Source organism: Budorcas taxicolor, chromosome 14, assembly GCF_023091745.1.
Source record: "Budorcas taxicolor isolate Tak-1 chromosome 14, Takin1.1, whole genome shotgun sequence".
Classification (NCBI taxonomy): Eukaryota; Metazoa; Chordata; class Mammalia; order Artiodactyla; family Bovidae; genus Budorcas; species Budorcas taxicolor.
The window spans coordinates 4,694,321-4,710,270 of NC_068923.1; the positions used below are offsets into that span (position 1 = coordinate 4,694,321).

Sequence of the window (15,950 nt, forward strand, 5' to 3'; positions counted from 1 at the left end):
TGTTGCAAAAAGGGAACCTGAATACACTGTTGGTAGGAATGAAAATTGGTTTAGCCACTAGAGAAATCATGATGGAGGTTCTTCAAAATTTAAAAGAGAAGCACCTAATGATTCAGCAACCCCACTCCTGGTTATATATTCAAAGGAAATGAAAACAGTAATTCAAAAAGATACATGAAAGCTGTGGTACATATACACAATGGAGTATTACTCAGCTGTTAAAAAGAATTCATTTGAATCAGTTCTGATGAGATGGATGAAATTGGAGCCGATTATACAGAGTGAAGTAAGCCAGAAAGAAAAACACCAATACAGTATACTAACACATATATATGGAATTTAGAAAGATGGCAATGACGACCCTGTATGCAAGACAGGAAAAAAGACACAGATGTGTATAACAGACTTTTGGACTCAGAGGGAGAGGGAGAGGGTGGGATGATTTGGGAGAATGGCATTCTAACATGTATACTATCATGTAAGAATTGAATCGCCAGTCTATGTCTGACGCAGGATACAGCATGCTTGGGGCTGGTGCATGGGGATGACCCACAGAAATGTTATGGGGAGGGAGGTGGGAGGGGGGTTCATGTTTGGGAACGCATGTAAGAATTAAAGATTTTAAAATTAAAAAAAATAAATTAAAAAAAAAAAAAGATACATGCACCTCAGTGTTCCTAGCAGCATTATTTACAATTGCCAAAATATGGGCAAAACCTAAGTGTTCATCAACAGATAAGTGGATAAGAAGATATCATATATATTTAACGGAATGCTGCTGCTGCTGCTGCTGCTGCTCAGTCGCTTCAGTCGTATCTGACTCTGTGCAACCCCAGAGAAGGCAGCCCACCAGGCACCCCCGTCCCTGGGATTCTCCAGGCAAGAACACTGGAGAGGGTTGCCATTTCCTTCTCCAATGCATGAAAGTGAAAAGTGAAAGTGAAGTCGCTCAGTCGTGTTTGACTCTTAGTGACCCCATGGACTGCAGCCCACCAGGTTCCTCCATCCATGGGATTTTCCAGGCAAGAGTACTGGAGTGGGGTGCCTTCTCCATAATGGAATGCTATTTGACCATAAAAATGAAAGAAATCTTGCCATTTGCAATAGTGTAGATGGACCTAGAGAGTATTGTTCTTTATGAAATATCAGAGAAAGACAAATATTGCATGTTATCACTTATATATGGAATATAAAAAATAAAATGAATGAATATAACCAAATGTAACAGACTCACACATATAGAGAACGAACTAGTTACCCGTGGGGGAAAGGGAAGGGGGGAGATAGACGAAAGGGATTAAGAAATACAGACTATTGTGTGTAGAATAAATAAGCAGGAAGGGTTTATTGTACAACACAGGGAATTTAGCCATTATTTTGTAGTCACTTTCAATGGTGTATAATCTATAAACATATTGAATTATTATTATGTACACCTGAAACTAATACTGTAAATCAAGTATAATCCAGTAAAAGAAAAAACAGTGCATTTAAGGGGTGTGAGGATATATATATATGTGTGTGTGTATGAGAGAGAGAGGGAATTGTGAATCCAGTAAAGCTAGACTATAATGCAACCTGAGGACCTGTCACCAATTGCATTATAGAAGTATTTTCAGCCAAAAGATTTGCCCCCTTTTTGGAGACTTCTGCAAGAATACAACAACAGAAGCTTTGGAAATGTCTTTCTTGAATGGAGAATTTAATCAAAAGCCATGTATAACGATGTATAATGGAAATGTTAACTTGGGTTTCAAAGACTGATTTGTTAGGTTAATAATATTCAAAAGGATCTCACATAACTAAATGGAGATATGAGCCTTCTCAACAGTCTCTGACATTAGGTGTGATCAGTTTCAGTGGCAGAGATGACCCCTGCCCTTGGAAAATGCAGAATAACTCATTTGCATGAACAGATGCTGACAGTCTTTAAAATGACACATGCATGTACTATACATACAATATCTCCTGGTGGTCCTCTGGGTCCCACAGAGCCTGCAGGTCCTTGCTGACCCTAAAATAGAAGGAGATATATACTTCACTTGTGCTAAAAATATAGTCTGTACCTGAATATATGTAAAACATGGTGTGACCTTCATCTATAGAAAAGTATCCAGGCTCCTCTGTGTAACACTGAAGTGTGATTTGGGCTTACAGTTTCAAGACGTTTTTATTTAAATGAGTCTGTTGTCATGCAGGTTTGATGCCTGGGTTGGGAAGACTCCCCTGGAGGAGGAAATGGCAATCCTTTCCAGTATTCTTGCCTGGAAAATCCCATGGACAGAGGAGCCTGGTGGGCTACAGCCAATGGGGTCTCAAAGAGTCGGACACGGCTTAGTGGCTGAGCACACATGCATGTTCTCACCAGCAGATGAGTCTGGATAACCTGCTGTACACATGGGGAGGGGCACATTACATGAATCCTTCTAGTGCCTCCTAGCAGTGGGTCTCCTTTGGGACAGTCCTACAGCATCCCGTGTGGGAAACTCAAGGGCCTGTGGGCTGCAGAATTTGGGCTTGGGAAATGAAATCCTGTTCTCTTTAAGGAAACAGGGTCATAGATGTGGCTCATATTTTTTACTTTTAAAGCTTTCAGAGATGCTATTGTGAATATGGTCTGAAAAGTGCTTAAATATCCTATTGTGATCCAAAAGACAGAGGTACCATATGTGTAATAAATGCAGCCAATACGGGAGAGTGTCTGTGGGAGAAATCACTATGAAAACATGATAAAGTCCACGACAACATTTGTGATGAAAATGAGTGGTACAGCAGAGCTCCTAGTTTTACACAGAAATGGCTATACCTTCAAAACAACTTCCACATTTACCTGAATTATTTCTTATGTACCTTTAGTCCTGGGCTTCCAATTACACCAGGTGGACCAGGATCTCCAGGCTCGCCCTAAACACATGGGTGGGATAGAAATGGTTACTTTAATTTTCACAATCTCATTATGTTGGAGATGCAAGAGAAGGCTGTCAGGGGATTACCTTTATTCCTTGTGATCCTGTTATTCCAGGTTCTCCCTGTAAATGAAATAATCACCATACATGTGTTTACATTCAGATGGAGGACAGCATCTCTAATTCTGCAATTCATTTACACTTTCAGTAGCTGACATGTGATAAAAGAGGAAATTATGGAAGACATGATGAAGTCAAGAAGGGTTCATCCTAAAATATGACTTAAAATAATAATTGCTAATAAACCATTTCTTATTTTCCTTTCTTCTCTATAACAGTTTTTCCCCAATGTCACTTTTGACACTGTAATCATCATGGTCCATTAGCAATTACTGTGTCCTCTACTCAGCTGACATTGTTATTAGCTGGTTTGTCACCAGCTAATCCTACAGCTCAGAGAAACAAAACTGCAGATAAGGGCAAAAAAGAAAGAGTAAAATTTAAGTTGATATGTCATGGAGGTTCTGCTTTTAGGTACATGTATTTAATGAAACAAAAATCACACAAAAATTAGAGTACACAAAAGAGTACAAAGTTGGCCACAAAGAGTTCGCTTTAATTAAATTATCTTCCATGACTTAATCACTGATCCTTTTATTTATTTATTTTTGGCTGTTCCGCAGGATCTTAATTCCCAGAGTAGAGATCAAACTTATACCCCCTGCACTGGAAGCTTGGAGTCTTAACCACTGGACCACCGGAGAGGACCTATCATTGATCCTTTTGATAAAACCATCCTGTTTGGTAAATCCAATTTATATCAACAAAAATTTTGGAAAAACTATCTTATACAATAATTTTGTACCTGAAATATCTTTGGTGTATATCTTTCATTACATTCATGTCCAATCACAAATAGTAATGTGTTACAGAAAATAAACACTACTTGTAACAAGGTTTAAAATTTCATACTTATCAAAATAAAAGAGTCAAAATTCACAGAGAAAAAAGCAGAATGCTCAGGGAGTTTATCTTATCAAATCTATTAGGCTCTAAAGTAAACATGATAGAAATCGGAGAGGAGGAAATCAATGAAACAGAAAACCCAAGATAGTGATAAAACATCTACTTACTCTATCTCCCTTTTCACCTTTTGTAAAGCGTTCCCCCTAGGAAAATGCATAGAAAAAAGAATCAAATATAAACTCTTTTAAAAACAATCTCTCCAAACCTGGATATGAACAAATCCTGCAGGTCAAACTCAGTCCTCCACTGCAAACATGTAATGATCCAGAATGTCACATTGTCTACCCGTGCAGCTTAGAAGACCAATATGCAACTGAATTAGAAAACCCTTTCATATTCCCAAATGAACAGTAACTTAATCAGCTTAATGTTATTTTGAGAATCCTGAGTGGTTGACAAATTAGAATATGGTCCAAAAAAAAAAAAAGAATATGGTCCAAGGCCAAAGCTTCCTCTGGTGTGGTTCAAAGAGAAGATGGTCACACACACACACACACACACACACACACACACACAAGCATCCAAACAGAGGCAGAATGAATGTGAAGATGCTGGAGTGATCAGTGGAAGGACATTCATTTGAATTCTTCCAGTTACTTAAGTTGGTGCTTAAAAGATACAGCTAGAGTTCTAAATTAGTGTTTAAAATTACAAAGTCATTACTGTAAAAATACTTACTAATTTTCACTTTCCTTTTAATGAAAATGACGTGAAGGGGTTAATTACTGGGTGAATAACAGTACAAGTCTATGGAACTGATACTACTTCTTGCTGTTGGGTTTAGGCTTGAAGGCTCTGGTGGGAGTCAAAGCTTTGAAGGAATGCCTCTTATGACCCAACACTTTCCTCATGGTCACTGTGTTACTAACAACACAACCCTTCCTACACACACACACACACACACACACACAGATGGGGAGGCTTCCCTGTATTAGCTTCTGTTCTTGAAGGCACATACTGTGATGTCATTTAACCTTCACTACACTGCTGTGAGGAAGATATTGTCCCAATACCAGAATGAGAAGAGATTCAGAAAGATTCTGAGTAAACCTGTTATTAATGTTTCTCCTAAAGCAGCATTCACCCACTGTATGTTCCCTGTTCCCTTGTTTGTCTTGCCTACAAAATCTGTGAATGAAGAGATATAATTCACCTTGACTATCATAGCATCTCTGGGGTACACTTCTGCTGTCCCATGAAATTTATTAAATTAGGGAATTTAAAGTTTTACAGATAAAACAATAATTGCTGACATTTATTGAATTATTTCAATGTATTAAACCCTGTTTTAATCACATTATATACATTAATACGATTAACCTCTTAGGTCAACAGGGTAGTACATTCATTTACAGAGGGGGAACTGAGGCACAGGGAAGTTAATTCATTTCCCTAAGGTCACAAAATCAATAAGAAGTCATTGAGGATCTAAACCCAGGCAGCCTGGCTTCAAAATCAGACTTTGCTTACTCAGTCTGTTTGATATTATTTACAATTTAATTGCCTTATTATGTGAACTGAGTGAATGGATAATAAGATGGAAACCATACATTGTAAAATGTTTTATTTTGCATTTGAAAGTCAAGGGAAAGGCTGAGGACCGCTATGCTAGGCAGTGCCGCTCTCAAAGGTGCTGGTAAGGATTTGACCTTCAGATCACCATAGGCGGTGAGTGGTTACCGAAAAAACTTCACACCTCATGACCTGGGGAATTCTGGGGGCCCTGTCTTCTCCCCCATGTCTCCAACCTCCCTGCAGTTACGTGGGGGCAAGCTGCTGACTCTGACTGTGAAATGTGTTCAGCAGGGCTGCAGAGCACGTGAAGGCTGAGGCGTGCGGAGACCACTCACCATGCTCCAGTCCTGCCGTCCTGGCAGTGGTGGCTGAGAAGTTTGTGCCTGTCAGAGGGCATAGCTCCCTGGTGCTTACCAGCCTGCTGACTGGTTACTGAGGGTCATGTGGAGCAGGATACCCACTCCTCCCAACCACACTGGCTGGGCAGTATGAGTGAGAGAAAGCTTTTCTTGGGGATAAAACCACAGAAATTTCAGGGTTAATTTGTTACTTAGCATAACCTACCTACTCTGACTAATATGGCCCATATCTATCCAACATAATTAAATCTCTTACTGGATAATTTCTATATATTAGATATATAGAGATCTTTATTTATATTCTTGTGTTTCAGTCTTAATTCTAAAAATTAACTCGATTTTTAAGATAGGAGATGAAGTTAATGAGATGTGAGCAACGGGCTGCGTTGCTTTTGTAACTGCTTGTTTCTATTACATTACTTATGTCACTGGCTATTTAGAACCTCTGCCAAGCTACAGTGACTAAAGTAACTTCTAGTTGGGGCAGAAAAAGCAAAACCAGGAGCCTGGTTGTCTAGAGAGCTGATATTTTGTTTTAGTTCCAGTGGCTACTATCTGGGGCAAGTCATTTACATTTTGGAGCCTCTTTTTCCTTATCTATAAAATCCTGGGGTTCAACTAGATGACATTTTCACTCCGATATCTAACCTAGTCATGTAGTAACTGTTCTGTAAAAGGGGACAAACTGCCATTTAAACTACTCAGGCTCCGAGTTCAGATTTGGATGAAGATTATTTCTGTTTGGACCTCCTGGTTATTATGTTAGGTTCAGACCCTGTTCCAGAATAGAAAGGCTGAGACCATAGAGGGCTAGACTGCTTTACTAATGATGTGAAATTTGTGTTTTTCCCGTGGGAAGCTGGGAGAAAGGGAGGTGAAGATGTGTTACTATAAGCAAGGTGGGATAATCTGCAGATTTGACAAGGAGAAGAGCTGGGAGGGTAAGGTAGATGGGGAGAAAAGCAGTCTCAGGGGGTGGACCTTGGTAACAGGACAGAAAGCTAGAGGAAAATCTTCAGGAACTGTGAAATCCTCCAGTTCTTGCTACTCAGAGCACAGCCCAGGATGCACAGCAGGAGCATGGCCTGAGCACGTTGAGAAATACACCTGCTCAGTCTGAAGGCAGCTCTTTTGCCCCTTTCCTGTTCCCCTCTGAACTTCAAAGAACCTAAATATAAAAATGAGATCACCAAGCAATTGAAACTAACTCCTGACTTATGCTGTCCTGAATGCATGCCATGCCTTGCCTAAGCTATTGATTTTTTCCTAGATAAAAAGAATGAAGGGTTAAACCATTAAAAAATGACTAGCTCTCTCCCTCAATGGCCCCCTTAGTAATCCTACCGGAGATCATGCATCAAGATTACATTTGAATACAGAGTCAGCCAGTCTGCACTCAAAGGAAAGAAAAAAGATTCAGATTCCAACCTCTTGCCTCAATGACTCACTGAGATTCTTGCCATTCCCCCATCCTCCACCCCCATCATTTTTCCCTTTAAAAACTGTCCTGGCTGAAAAGAAACTTGGGAGTTGGTCTCAGGACATGAGTCCCCCTTCTCCTCAGGTTGCGACCTTTTCTGATTAAAGCACCTTTCTGCTGACACTTGCCTCTGCAACTGTTGACTTATGAGCAGTGAGCAGCTGAACTGAACTTGGGTTTGGTAATAAACCACTACCCAGACCTGCTGAACTAGGATTAGCATTTCAAAAGGATCTTCAGCAACTCAAGTTCACATTTAGTATGAGAGGCACTGCTCTAATCCACTCAAATTTCTCTGCTCTACAAGTCCCAGATATGCCAGTAGAATTATAGTAAATCTTAGGTCCTGGTTTGACAAGCAGCATGTGGAAATTAAGAGAAGGTGTCAGTGCTCCAGTGTGGAGGGGAGATGGGTTGGGGGGCAAGGGACAGATAAGAGCTGACGAGAGGGGCCCAGAAGTGTGGAGTTATAGGAGTCAGCTGGCAGGTGGAAGGTACAGCAGACCTTGGGCTGATTTGCGGGAGAGAGGAGATTTCCTAGAGAGGCTTGGAAATCCTCAGGTGTGGAACCCCAGTAAGGATTGTTACTGGTTTGAACAGAAAACCAAAGGCAAGAGTGACCCCTGAAGGAGGAGAACTTCGGAGCACAAGGGGGACAGCATGAACTCTAAAGCTGTCAGAGAATGACTGTCATCGCCAAAGACGCTTCATTTTTAAAGCTGAAGCACAAGGAGAATTTGACTTTGTGATATTAAATACTCTTTATATTGTTCCCATTTGGCAGGCATGCGGGCCTTTTAGTGACCTCTTCATTTTTATCTCTGGCCAACCAATATTCTCTGTTCATCCCAGCAAGGGAAGAGGAAAAGTAAATTTATTCAAAGTGTTACATTTTTTTTTTTTTAACAAAGATGAAATATTTTTTAAGTCATTCTTGCTGATTCTTGAGGGCTGCTGTGGGTTTTTTTTTTTTTTTAAAGCAGAATTTAAAATAATTATTTTTGTAATTAGGATTCATGTCATCTCTTTAGGTAGTCCCATTTGAATATAAATGATACTGAAGGTACTTTTTTCTATCAAAAGAACTAAATTTTGGAAGAACGTGACCTCAGTAATATTTAAGAAGTCATTTTGATCTTATAAAAACCTAGAATAACTTCAGAGACTATGCTGAGAGTAGTTGTTTGAACAAAGATAAACTTCTCTATTTTGGGGGGATAAATTAGCTCTTTTGATATACTGATTTTATTATTCATTTTAGCTATTATCTCAGAGAAGACGATGGCATCCTACTCCAGTACTCTCGCCTGGAAAACCCCATGGATGGAGGAGCCTGGTAGGCTGCGGTCTATGGGGTCACAGAGGGTTGGACACGACTGAGCGACTTCACTTTCACTTTTCACTTTCATGCATTGGAGAAGGAAATGGCAACCCACTCCAATGTTCTTGCCTGGAGAATCCCAGGGACAGGGGAGCCTGGTGGGCTGCCGTCTCTGGGGTCACACAGAGTCGGACACGACTGAAGTGACTTAGCAGCAGCAGCAGCAGCAGCAGCTATTGTCTTTAGCTATAGCAGGGTAGCTTAGTGATTTTTAAACCCTGGGTTCTGGAATCAGCCTACCTAGGAGTGATTCATGGTTTCAGTATTTCCTAGCTTAGGGACCTTAGGGAAGTTACTTAACCTTTCTGTGCCTTGGTTTCCTCATCTGAAGAATTTTTTTTTTTTTTAATGAACTAAGTGAGGTAATACTTGTAAAAACTTAGTACCTCATTTAGAGAACATGACCAAATATCTGATCTATTGTTCCTTATGCCAGGGACAACCAACGTACATGGAATTGGGGCTGATTAAGAAAAATATCTTAATTCTATCTTTTGGATATTCTCCCGCTGCTCTCAAAGCTAAAATACTTACAGAATCTCCCTTTTCACCTTTAGGGCCAATAGATCCTGGAAATCCTGGCGATCCGGTTTCACCCTTTCAAGAAAAGCAGAAGACAATTTTTGCATGAGGCTAGGTAAGTCCTTGGAGAAGGCAGTGTTCTTGCTTGGAGAATCCCAGGGACGGGATGGCCTGCTGGGCTGCCATCTATGGGGGGTCGCACAGAGTCGGACACGACTGAAGTGACTTAGCATCAGCAGCAGCAGATAAATCCTGTTGTGACCCTCAGGGTGACAGCACAACCTGTACCCCTTCTAACAATGGAATTTATCTGTTTCCCCCAAGGGGCAGTGGGAAGCTCTGAATCCAATAGGTTATTTGCATAACAATGTGTTTATAAGCACTCCACAATGCCTTTAGGTCTTTTAGAAATCCACAATATTCATTATGATCTTTAAAATTAATGTGAGACAAAGCCAATTATTTTTCAAGCAAAGAACATTTAGAGAAAATAATTATAATTATGCTCTGCTGCACCAAAAGAAAAAAAAAAGAATTTTTGCGGCCTTAAAGACATCACATTATTTAATTGACACAGTAATCCAAATTCATTTTATTTCAGATATTTCTTTCTTTTTTCAAGTAGGGGGAGATATAGGAAGAAAAAGATGTCTCTCCACTGTTTCCAGCACTCATTCACCACAGTTTGGTTGCAAAGAAGGCCTTCTTGATGTGGGAATAGCAGTGGCTTAGAAAAGTCTGAGTTTCTGATGAAAAATCCAGAAGAGGGATTTGTATGGGACATATAAGGAGTATTTTGAGAAAATAAAATTTTAGAAATAATATTGGTGGCAAGGAAGTGTACCACTAATTAAACGATAGAGATATCTCAGTGCTTCCGTTTACTGTTAGCCAGCAACCCTGAATACCACACAGTTGTTAAGTGCAGCCACTAGAATGCATGTAGGGCTTTCCCGGGGCCTCTTGCCAATGCAGGAGACATGGGTTTGCTTCCTTGGTTGGGAAGATTTCTTGGAGAAGAAAATGGCAACCCACTCCAGGATTCTTGCATGGGAAGTCCCACGAACAGAGGAGCCTGGCAGGCTGTAACCATGGGGTTGCAGAGTTGGACACAACTGAGTGACTGAACAACAACCAGAACTTATATAATGCTGGGTTGTTTTCCAACCCTAAGAGCATTTTTGCAAAACAATGTTCATCATGGCATTTCCAAGCATATAGCTTTTCTGCCCCATGTGTCTTTTTTATTTCAAAAAAAAAAAAAAAAATAAAGTTGAATATGTCAAACCTCCATGGACAAGGCACCCAAGGAGGGAAAAAAAACCTTATGTCAAAGAGGAAATTTCATATTCCCTCTCTATTTCTGTGCCAGAGAGAGTCACTGTTATGAATTTAGTACTTACATTTTCGGTTTATATTTTTGTACTTTTACTGCATATGTGGAACCATAAATAGTATGTTATTTTGGATATTTAAAACAAATTTTATAAAAGCCACTGGTTAATCTTGTATATGACATTCTGTGACTTTCCCCCCAACTCAATGTTGTTTTTAATATCCATCCTCTATTGATACATAGAGATCTAGTTTATTCACTGAACCTTTGGATAGTATTATAGTGTGTTAATGGATCAGGGGTCATCTAAGCCCCACTCATGGGTATTTGGGGCTTCCCATGGGGCTCAGTGGTAAAGAATACGCCTGCCAATGCATGAGATGCAAGAGGCATGGGTTTGATTCCTGGGTCGGGAAGATCCCCTGGAGAATACCAGCCCATTCCAGTGTTTTTGCCTGGAAAATCCCATTGACAGAGAAGCCTGGTGGGCTACAGTTCACGGGGCTGCAAAAGAGTTGGGCACAACTGAGACACAGCACAAATGTGCATTTTGTTGTCTTATAAACAGGGTTGCAATGAACATCTCTACACATGTCCCCTTGTGTGGATATGTTTATCTGTTTCTTTTGAAGCCTCAGATAGTCAGCCCTAAAGACACTGGCTTACTTTTATGTTTCTATCCTAATCAGTATCTTGTGATTTAGCTTAGAGGAAGAGGGAACCAGTCATTCATAACGCATAGACAATGTCATGTTTTTTTTTCTTTTTTAAGGAGCCTTCTAGATTTGTGGAATATATTTTGTAAATTTAATCTTCATTTATTAATACAAGTATTTTCCCTTATAGTGTATCATCTAAACATACAATGTAACATCAGTTTTATAGTTACCATATTGTAGGAGAATCCATTCTCCTACAGATAGTAAGTTCTATCCATAATGAAAAGAGGACGAAATTGGTGGAGACATTAAGGGACTGATTGCTGTTGGTTTGACAGACTAAACAATTGGCCTTGTACAAGTGTTAGACTGTATAGAGTGTTGGCCTTCCTTTAACATCTGATAGATGTTGAAAGCCTCAGGCACTGGGGAAAAATATGCCCAGTAATTCAAGCCAGCTTCATAAAGTAAATGTAGAAATAAAGGAAAGGGTCTAGGAGTTACTATAAAAGTCACATCTGCTTGATATCAAAAGGTAAGGGGAGAGGAATATGCCTGAAGGAAGAGTAACCATATTCACAGCTGCTAACTATTTAAACCAATGTATACAGGTCTCCACTGAAATACAGAGGAAGGACCAGGCAGAGGCTTTGGTCCGCCTCTGTTTGGTATGGAAGTGTGGCTGGGCTTGGAGGAAGTCTTAGAGACTAGATCCTTGATACAAAAAAGTCTACAAACAAAAGCATTTCCCACCTGAATCTTAAACACATATGGAGTTGTTCTTCATATTAAAAATGAATGTTCAGTAATTTATCACTGTAATTATGGGTTGAAAGATCAGTGATGGATTCACTTAGCTTTGGGAAAGGCAGTCATTTAATTTGACACTCTGGATGTTATTTGAAAGGTCTGGTGGTGTTGAGCCTCCATTTTTTACCTCTGACAATTGCTCTAAAAGACACCACTAATTTCTCAGGGTTCCTTAGATATTCCACCTCCTGATTCTTCTGTCTCTATTAACAAGCAGCTACCCCCAATCAACTTGCAGATACATCATCATCCCATCACTGCATCCTGTCTTTCTCAGGAAGCTACAGAGCAGGGGTCATCATTTCAGTCCTGGCAGGTGGCTTGCACGGATGCCTGGGTCTCTGTCACTATCTACCATTAAAAGCTGGTAGTATTTGTTGTTCTTTCTTCCTGTATCTTGAATCAGAATGAGGCTGCTAACCTAGGAGGGATTTGTGTGCCAATTCCACTGCTGTTTGTATTGACTCTGGTGTTTTACTAGAAGTGTGTGTCCATGCTAAGGCGCTTCAGTTGTGTCTGACTCTGTGTAACCCTATGGACTATAGCCTGCCAGGCTCCTCTGTCCACAGGATTATCCAGGGAAGAATACTGGCATGGATTGCCACGCCCTCGTCCAGATGATCTTCCCGACCCAGGGATGGAAGCCCCGTCTTTTACCTCTCCTGCATTGGCAGGTGGGTTCTTTACCACTTTGGGTTCCAAATGGTAGGCTGGCTTTGTGATTCTATTCTGCCAGCTGGTGCATTGAGAAGTGGAGCATGATAGAGCAAAAGTCATGTATATGTTGAAATTGTACTTCTGGCTCAATCCTACAACGTAAATTGAATCTCTTCTCCATCAAAATTATTGTGGGAGAAGCAAAGATGATCAAGACTGGAGGTTAAGTATGATAACTATGAATACCAAAAAGACATACATGATACTCCACGAGGAGAAAGAAAGTTTAGAATGGATGAACAGTGAGGAACGAAGTGTTAGTGAGGGCTTAATATATGTCAGGCAGTGTGCTTTGGGTAAGGTCATCTCATCTCATTTGATTTTAATCTTGCCATCAACTCTGTGTAGATATAATTTTGCCCATTTCACAAATGAATAAATGGATGACCAGAGGATTGGAGTGTCTTTTCTGAGCTGTTAATGGCACAATCAGCTTTTGACCCCAGAGCCCAGGTTCCTTCCATCACTCAACGCTGGCTGCTGGGTAGAATCATCTGAAACTCTTTTAAATAAAGCAACATGGACCCCACTCCAGATCAAGCAGAGACATGAGTTCTGCCCCACATCAGAGTCCTGGAGATGGGGCCTGAGACTGGTAATTTCTAAAAGCCCTCAGGGGACTCCAATGTACAGCCGAACCACCGGGGTCCACCGGGGGTGCAAGCAAAGGTCCAAGGGAGCAGGTTGAAGGGGCCTTAAATTCTCACTCCAGTGACCTCTGGACAGCATCACGAAGAATAGAAGTATAGACTCAGCCCAGGTACTGAGTGTGCACAGGTAGAGGTGATTCTGCTCCTCCAGCAAGAGTGGCACTTACGTTTTAGAATTCACCCTCTGCATTTTTCACTGGGAGAGCCTTTTTCCTGTTCATTAAAATTCCTACAAATCACTTCACATGGGCATTTATATCAGGTACTGTGTCCAGTTCTCTGTAGACTCCTCTGGGTTATTTCTTCGGGTGGGAAGAGGGAACAGTTATGCCACTGGCTTTTTCTAATTCCACTTAAGATTCTGAAGCAATTAGAAAAGATTTTGAGCCATAGAAAGTGTCCTTAGAGTTAGAAATACACCTGTTTTACAGAATCAAATTTCTCAACATTGAGGGCTTCAGAATTCCTAAGTAACATGTGTTTCCTAATGAACAGAGGAAAATGAGAGCCAGCTGCTTTGTTTCAAGGAATGAATCATAATTTAAATACTTTAAAAGTGCCACAGCTCTCTTTGCTCAGCTGTCCTAAGTGACAAGCTCTTTTTTTTTTTTCTCCTTAGTCTGCATGTGTCCTGCAGTAATTGCTTAAAATATAATGTGTTCGTTATGGTGGTGTAGGAATTCCATAAGCTATTTGGTTACAGGAAATAATGTTAATGTACCAGCAGTGCAATCCAAGACACATAAATGACATTACTGCTGTATAATCAATTTTTAGGGATGTCTTTTTAAGAATGTCAAGGTTTTTATTTTTATTTTTTGTAGGAAATTTCATTTGCAATGGTCAATCTATAAGAAGCTCCCTATTCTGTGGAGACTATCTCTTAGCAGTTTTTTTTTTTTTTTTCTTTCTGGTGATGGAGGTATGATCTTGTGAATAGATGGGTTACACGGATTTATAAGGCATGGAAGTCATATTTTCTTGGATTCATGTTGAAATACCCTGCCCTCAATCATGAGAATTTTTACTGGGTGAATGGCGGAAGGGAGCACTTACAGGCCATGTTCCTGCAGAGTATTTTCAGTCCTACTCATCTTGTCTGTGGATTTGATGTGCATTGTTTCTTTCGTCTTTTTTTCTTTTTAAAATTGAAGTATAGCTGATTTACAATGTCATGTTAGTTTAAGGTGTACAGCAAAGTTATTCGGTTATACATACAAGTATATATATATATATATCTATTTTTTCAGATTCTTTTCCCTTATAGGTTATTACAAAATATTGAATATAGTTTCCTCATTGTTTTTATTTATTCTTGACAATGGCAATTTCCCACTGAATCTAAGGTCATCACAATTGCAGGATCAAACAGGAGTGAGACATCTTTTTGAGAAGGCAAGTGTATTTGTCATCTTCACAGCTAATTAATTAAACTCATGAATGATGACAATGAGAAGGCAATGGAAATTCACCAGCGTTTTAATTTTAAAGCTGTTTTGAAATAATTATTTGGTTAAACTGTGACTGTACATGATAAAAACCCACCCATAAATGCTCCCATGACAGCTTATGTGTGGACACTTAAGAGGACAGAAAAATAGAAGCCTCAGGCATCCTGTCACAGGGCTTTTCAGATTGTTTTTGCCACCTATGCGGATCCAAGAAACATCTAACTATAAACTGAAACATGTGTCCTAATTTCATTTACCTGTGACAGTTATGTGACAGCTATTTCCCCTCACTGTGGAAGTGTTCCCTTCCTGTGGTCAGCCACTCAAGGCTTCCAGGGGAGGCCGAGCTCAGTCCTGCTTGGTCAGGAGGCGGGGAGAGTAGTGCTCCCTGAAGGCTGACGTGGAACCTGCGGGGCAGTGAGGCTGTCCTGACATGTGAATGTGTGAATTGGTGTAAAAACCTAGATGTCTCTACTCATTCTGCAAATTTGATTACCTTCTCTCCTTTTAGACCACCAGCTCCATGTTCACCAACATTCCCCTAAGTAAACATGAAACAAAAATTTTAAAAAATCTATTTATTTTTAAAACAGTCCCTACTTTAACATAAAAATAGACAATAGCACTGTAACAACTTTTCTCCCATTGCCTCTCTCACACTCTGTCAAACATTCCTGAAAAACTCTCACTTTTGAGACCCTATTTGTCCTTGCTGTGACTTCCACCCTGCCCCGTCAGGAGGTGATGCTGGAGAAATAGCACCTCTCCAGGGGTGAATTAGCAAAACTCCAAACTAATGCCTGGCAGCCTCGTTTGGTTTTGATACAACTTTCAACAGCAATCGTGGTATCTTTGTTGCTCAGTATAATGGATGTTCCATTATCGACATTTCGGCTGCACTTGGCATGCTTATGACTTGTATTACATGTACTATGCTTCTTCTTCCTGTCTCTCTGACCTCTCCTCTCTAACCAGCTCCTCACTGGTCAACCCTGGGCCTCCTCAGGACTACATCCAGCCCTCTTCTTGTGATTCAACCTTTGTCCCAGGTACACTTATCAATTCCATGGCTGAGGCATTATGCATACCAGGACAGACAAATCTGTAAACCCAGCACATGTTTCCCTTCTGGGTTTTG

The 15,950-nt window shown here is 40.3% G+C and overlaps 1 protein-coding gene across 1 annotated transcript in view; it reads right to left on the minus strand.

The window, feature by feature from the left end:
* COL19A1 (collagen type XIX alpha 1 chain) overlaps window positions 1-15,950 on the minus strand; it is a 439,982-nt gene that overhangs the window by 85,405 nt on the left and 338,627 nt on the right. The window contains exons 18-23 of the mRNA XM_052652029.1: window positions 15,309-15,353; window positions 9,202-9,264; window positions 4,040-4,075; window positions 2,994-3,029; window positions 2,851-2,904; window positions 1,961-2,014 (exon numbers count right to left, since the gene is read on the minus strand). Coding sequence (XP_052507989.1) covers window positions 1,961-2,014; window positions 2,851-2,904; window positions 2,994-3,029; window positions 4,040-4,075; window positions 9,202-9,264; window positions 15,309-15,353 — 288 coding nt within the window. The remainder of the gene's footprint in view (window positions 1-1,960; window positions 2,015-2,850; window positions 2,905-2,993; window positions 3,030-4,039; window positions 4,076-9,201; window positions 9,265-15,308; window positions 15,354-15,950) is intronic.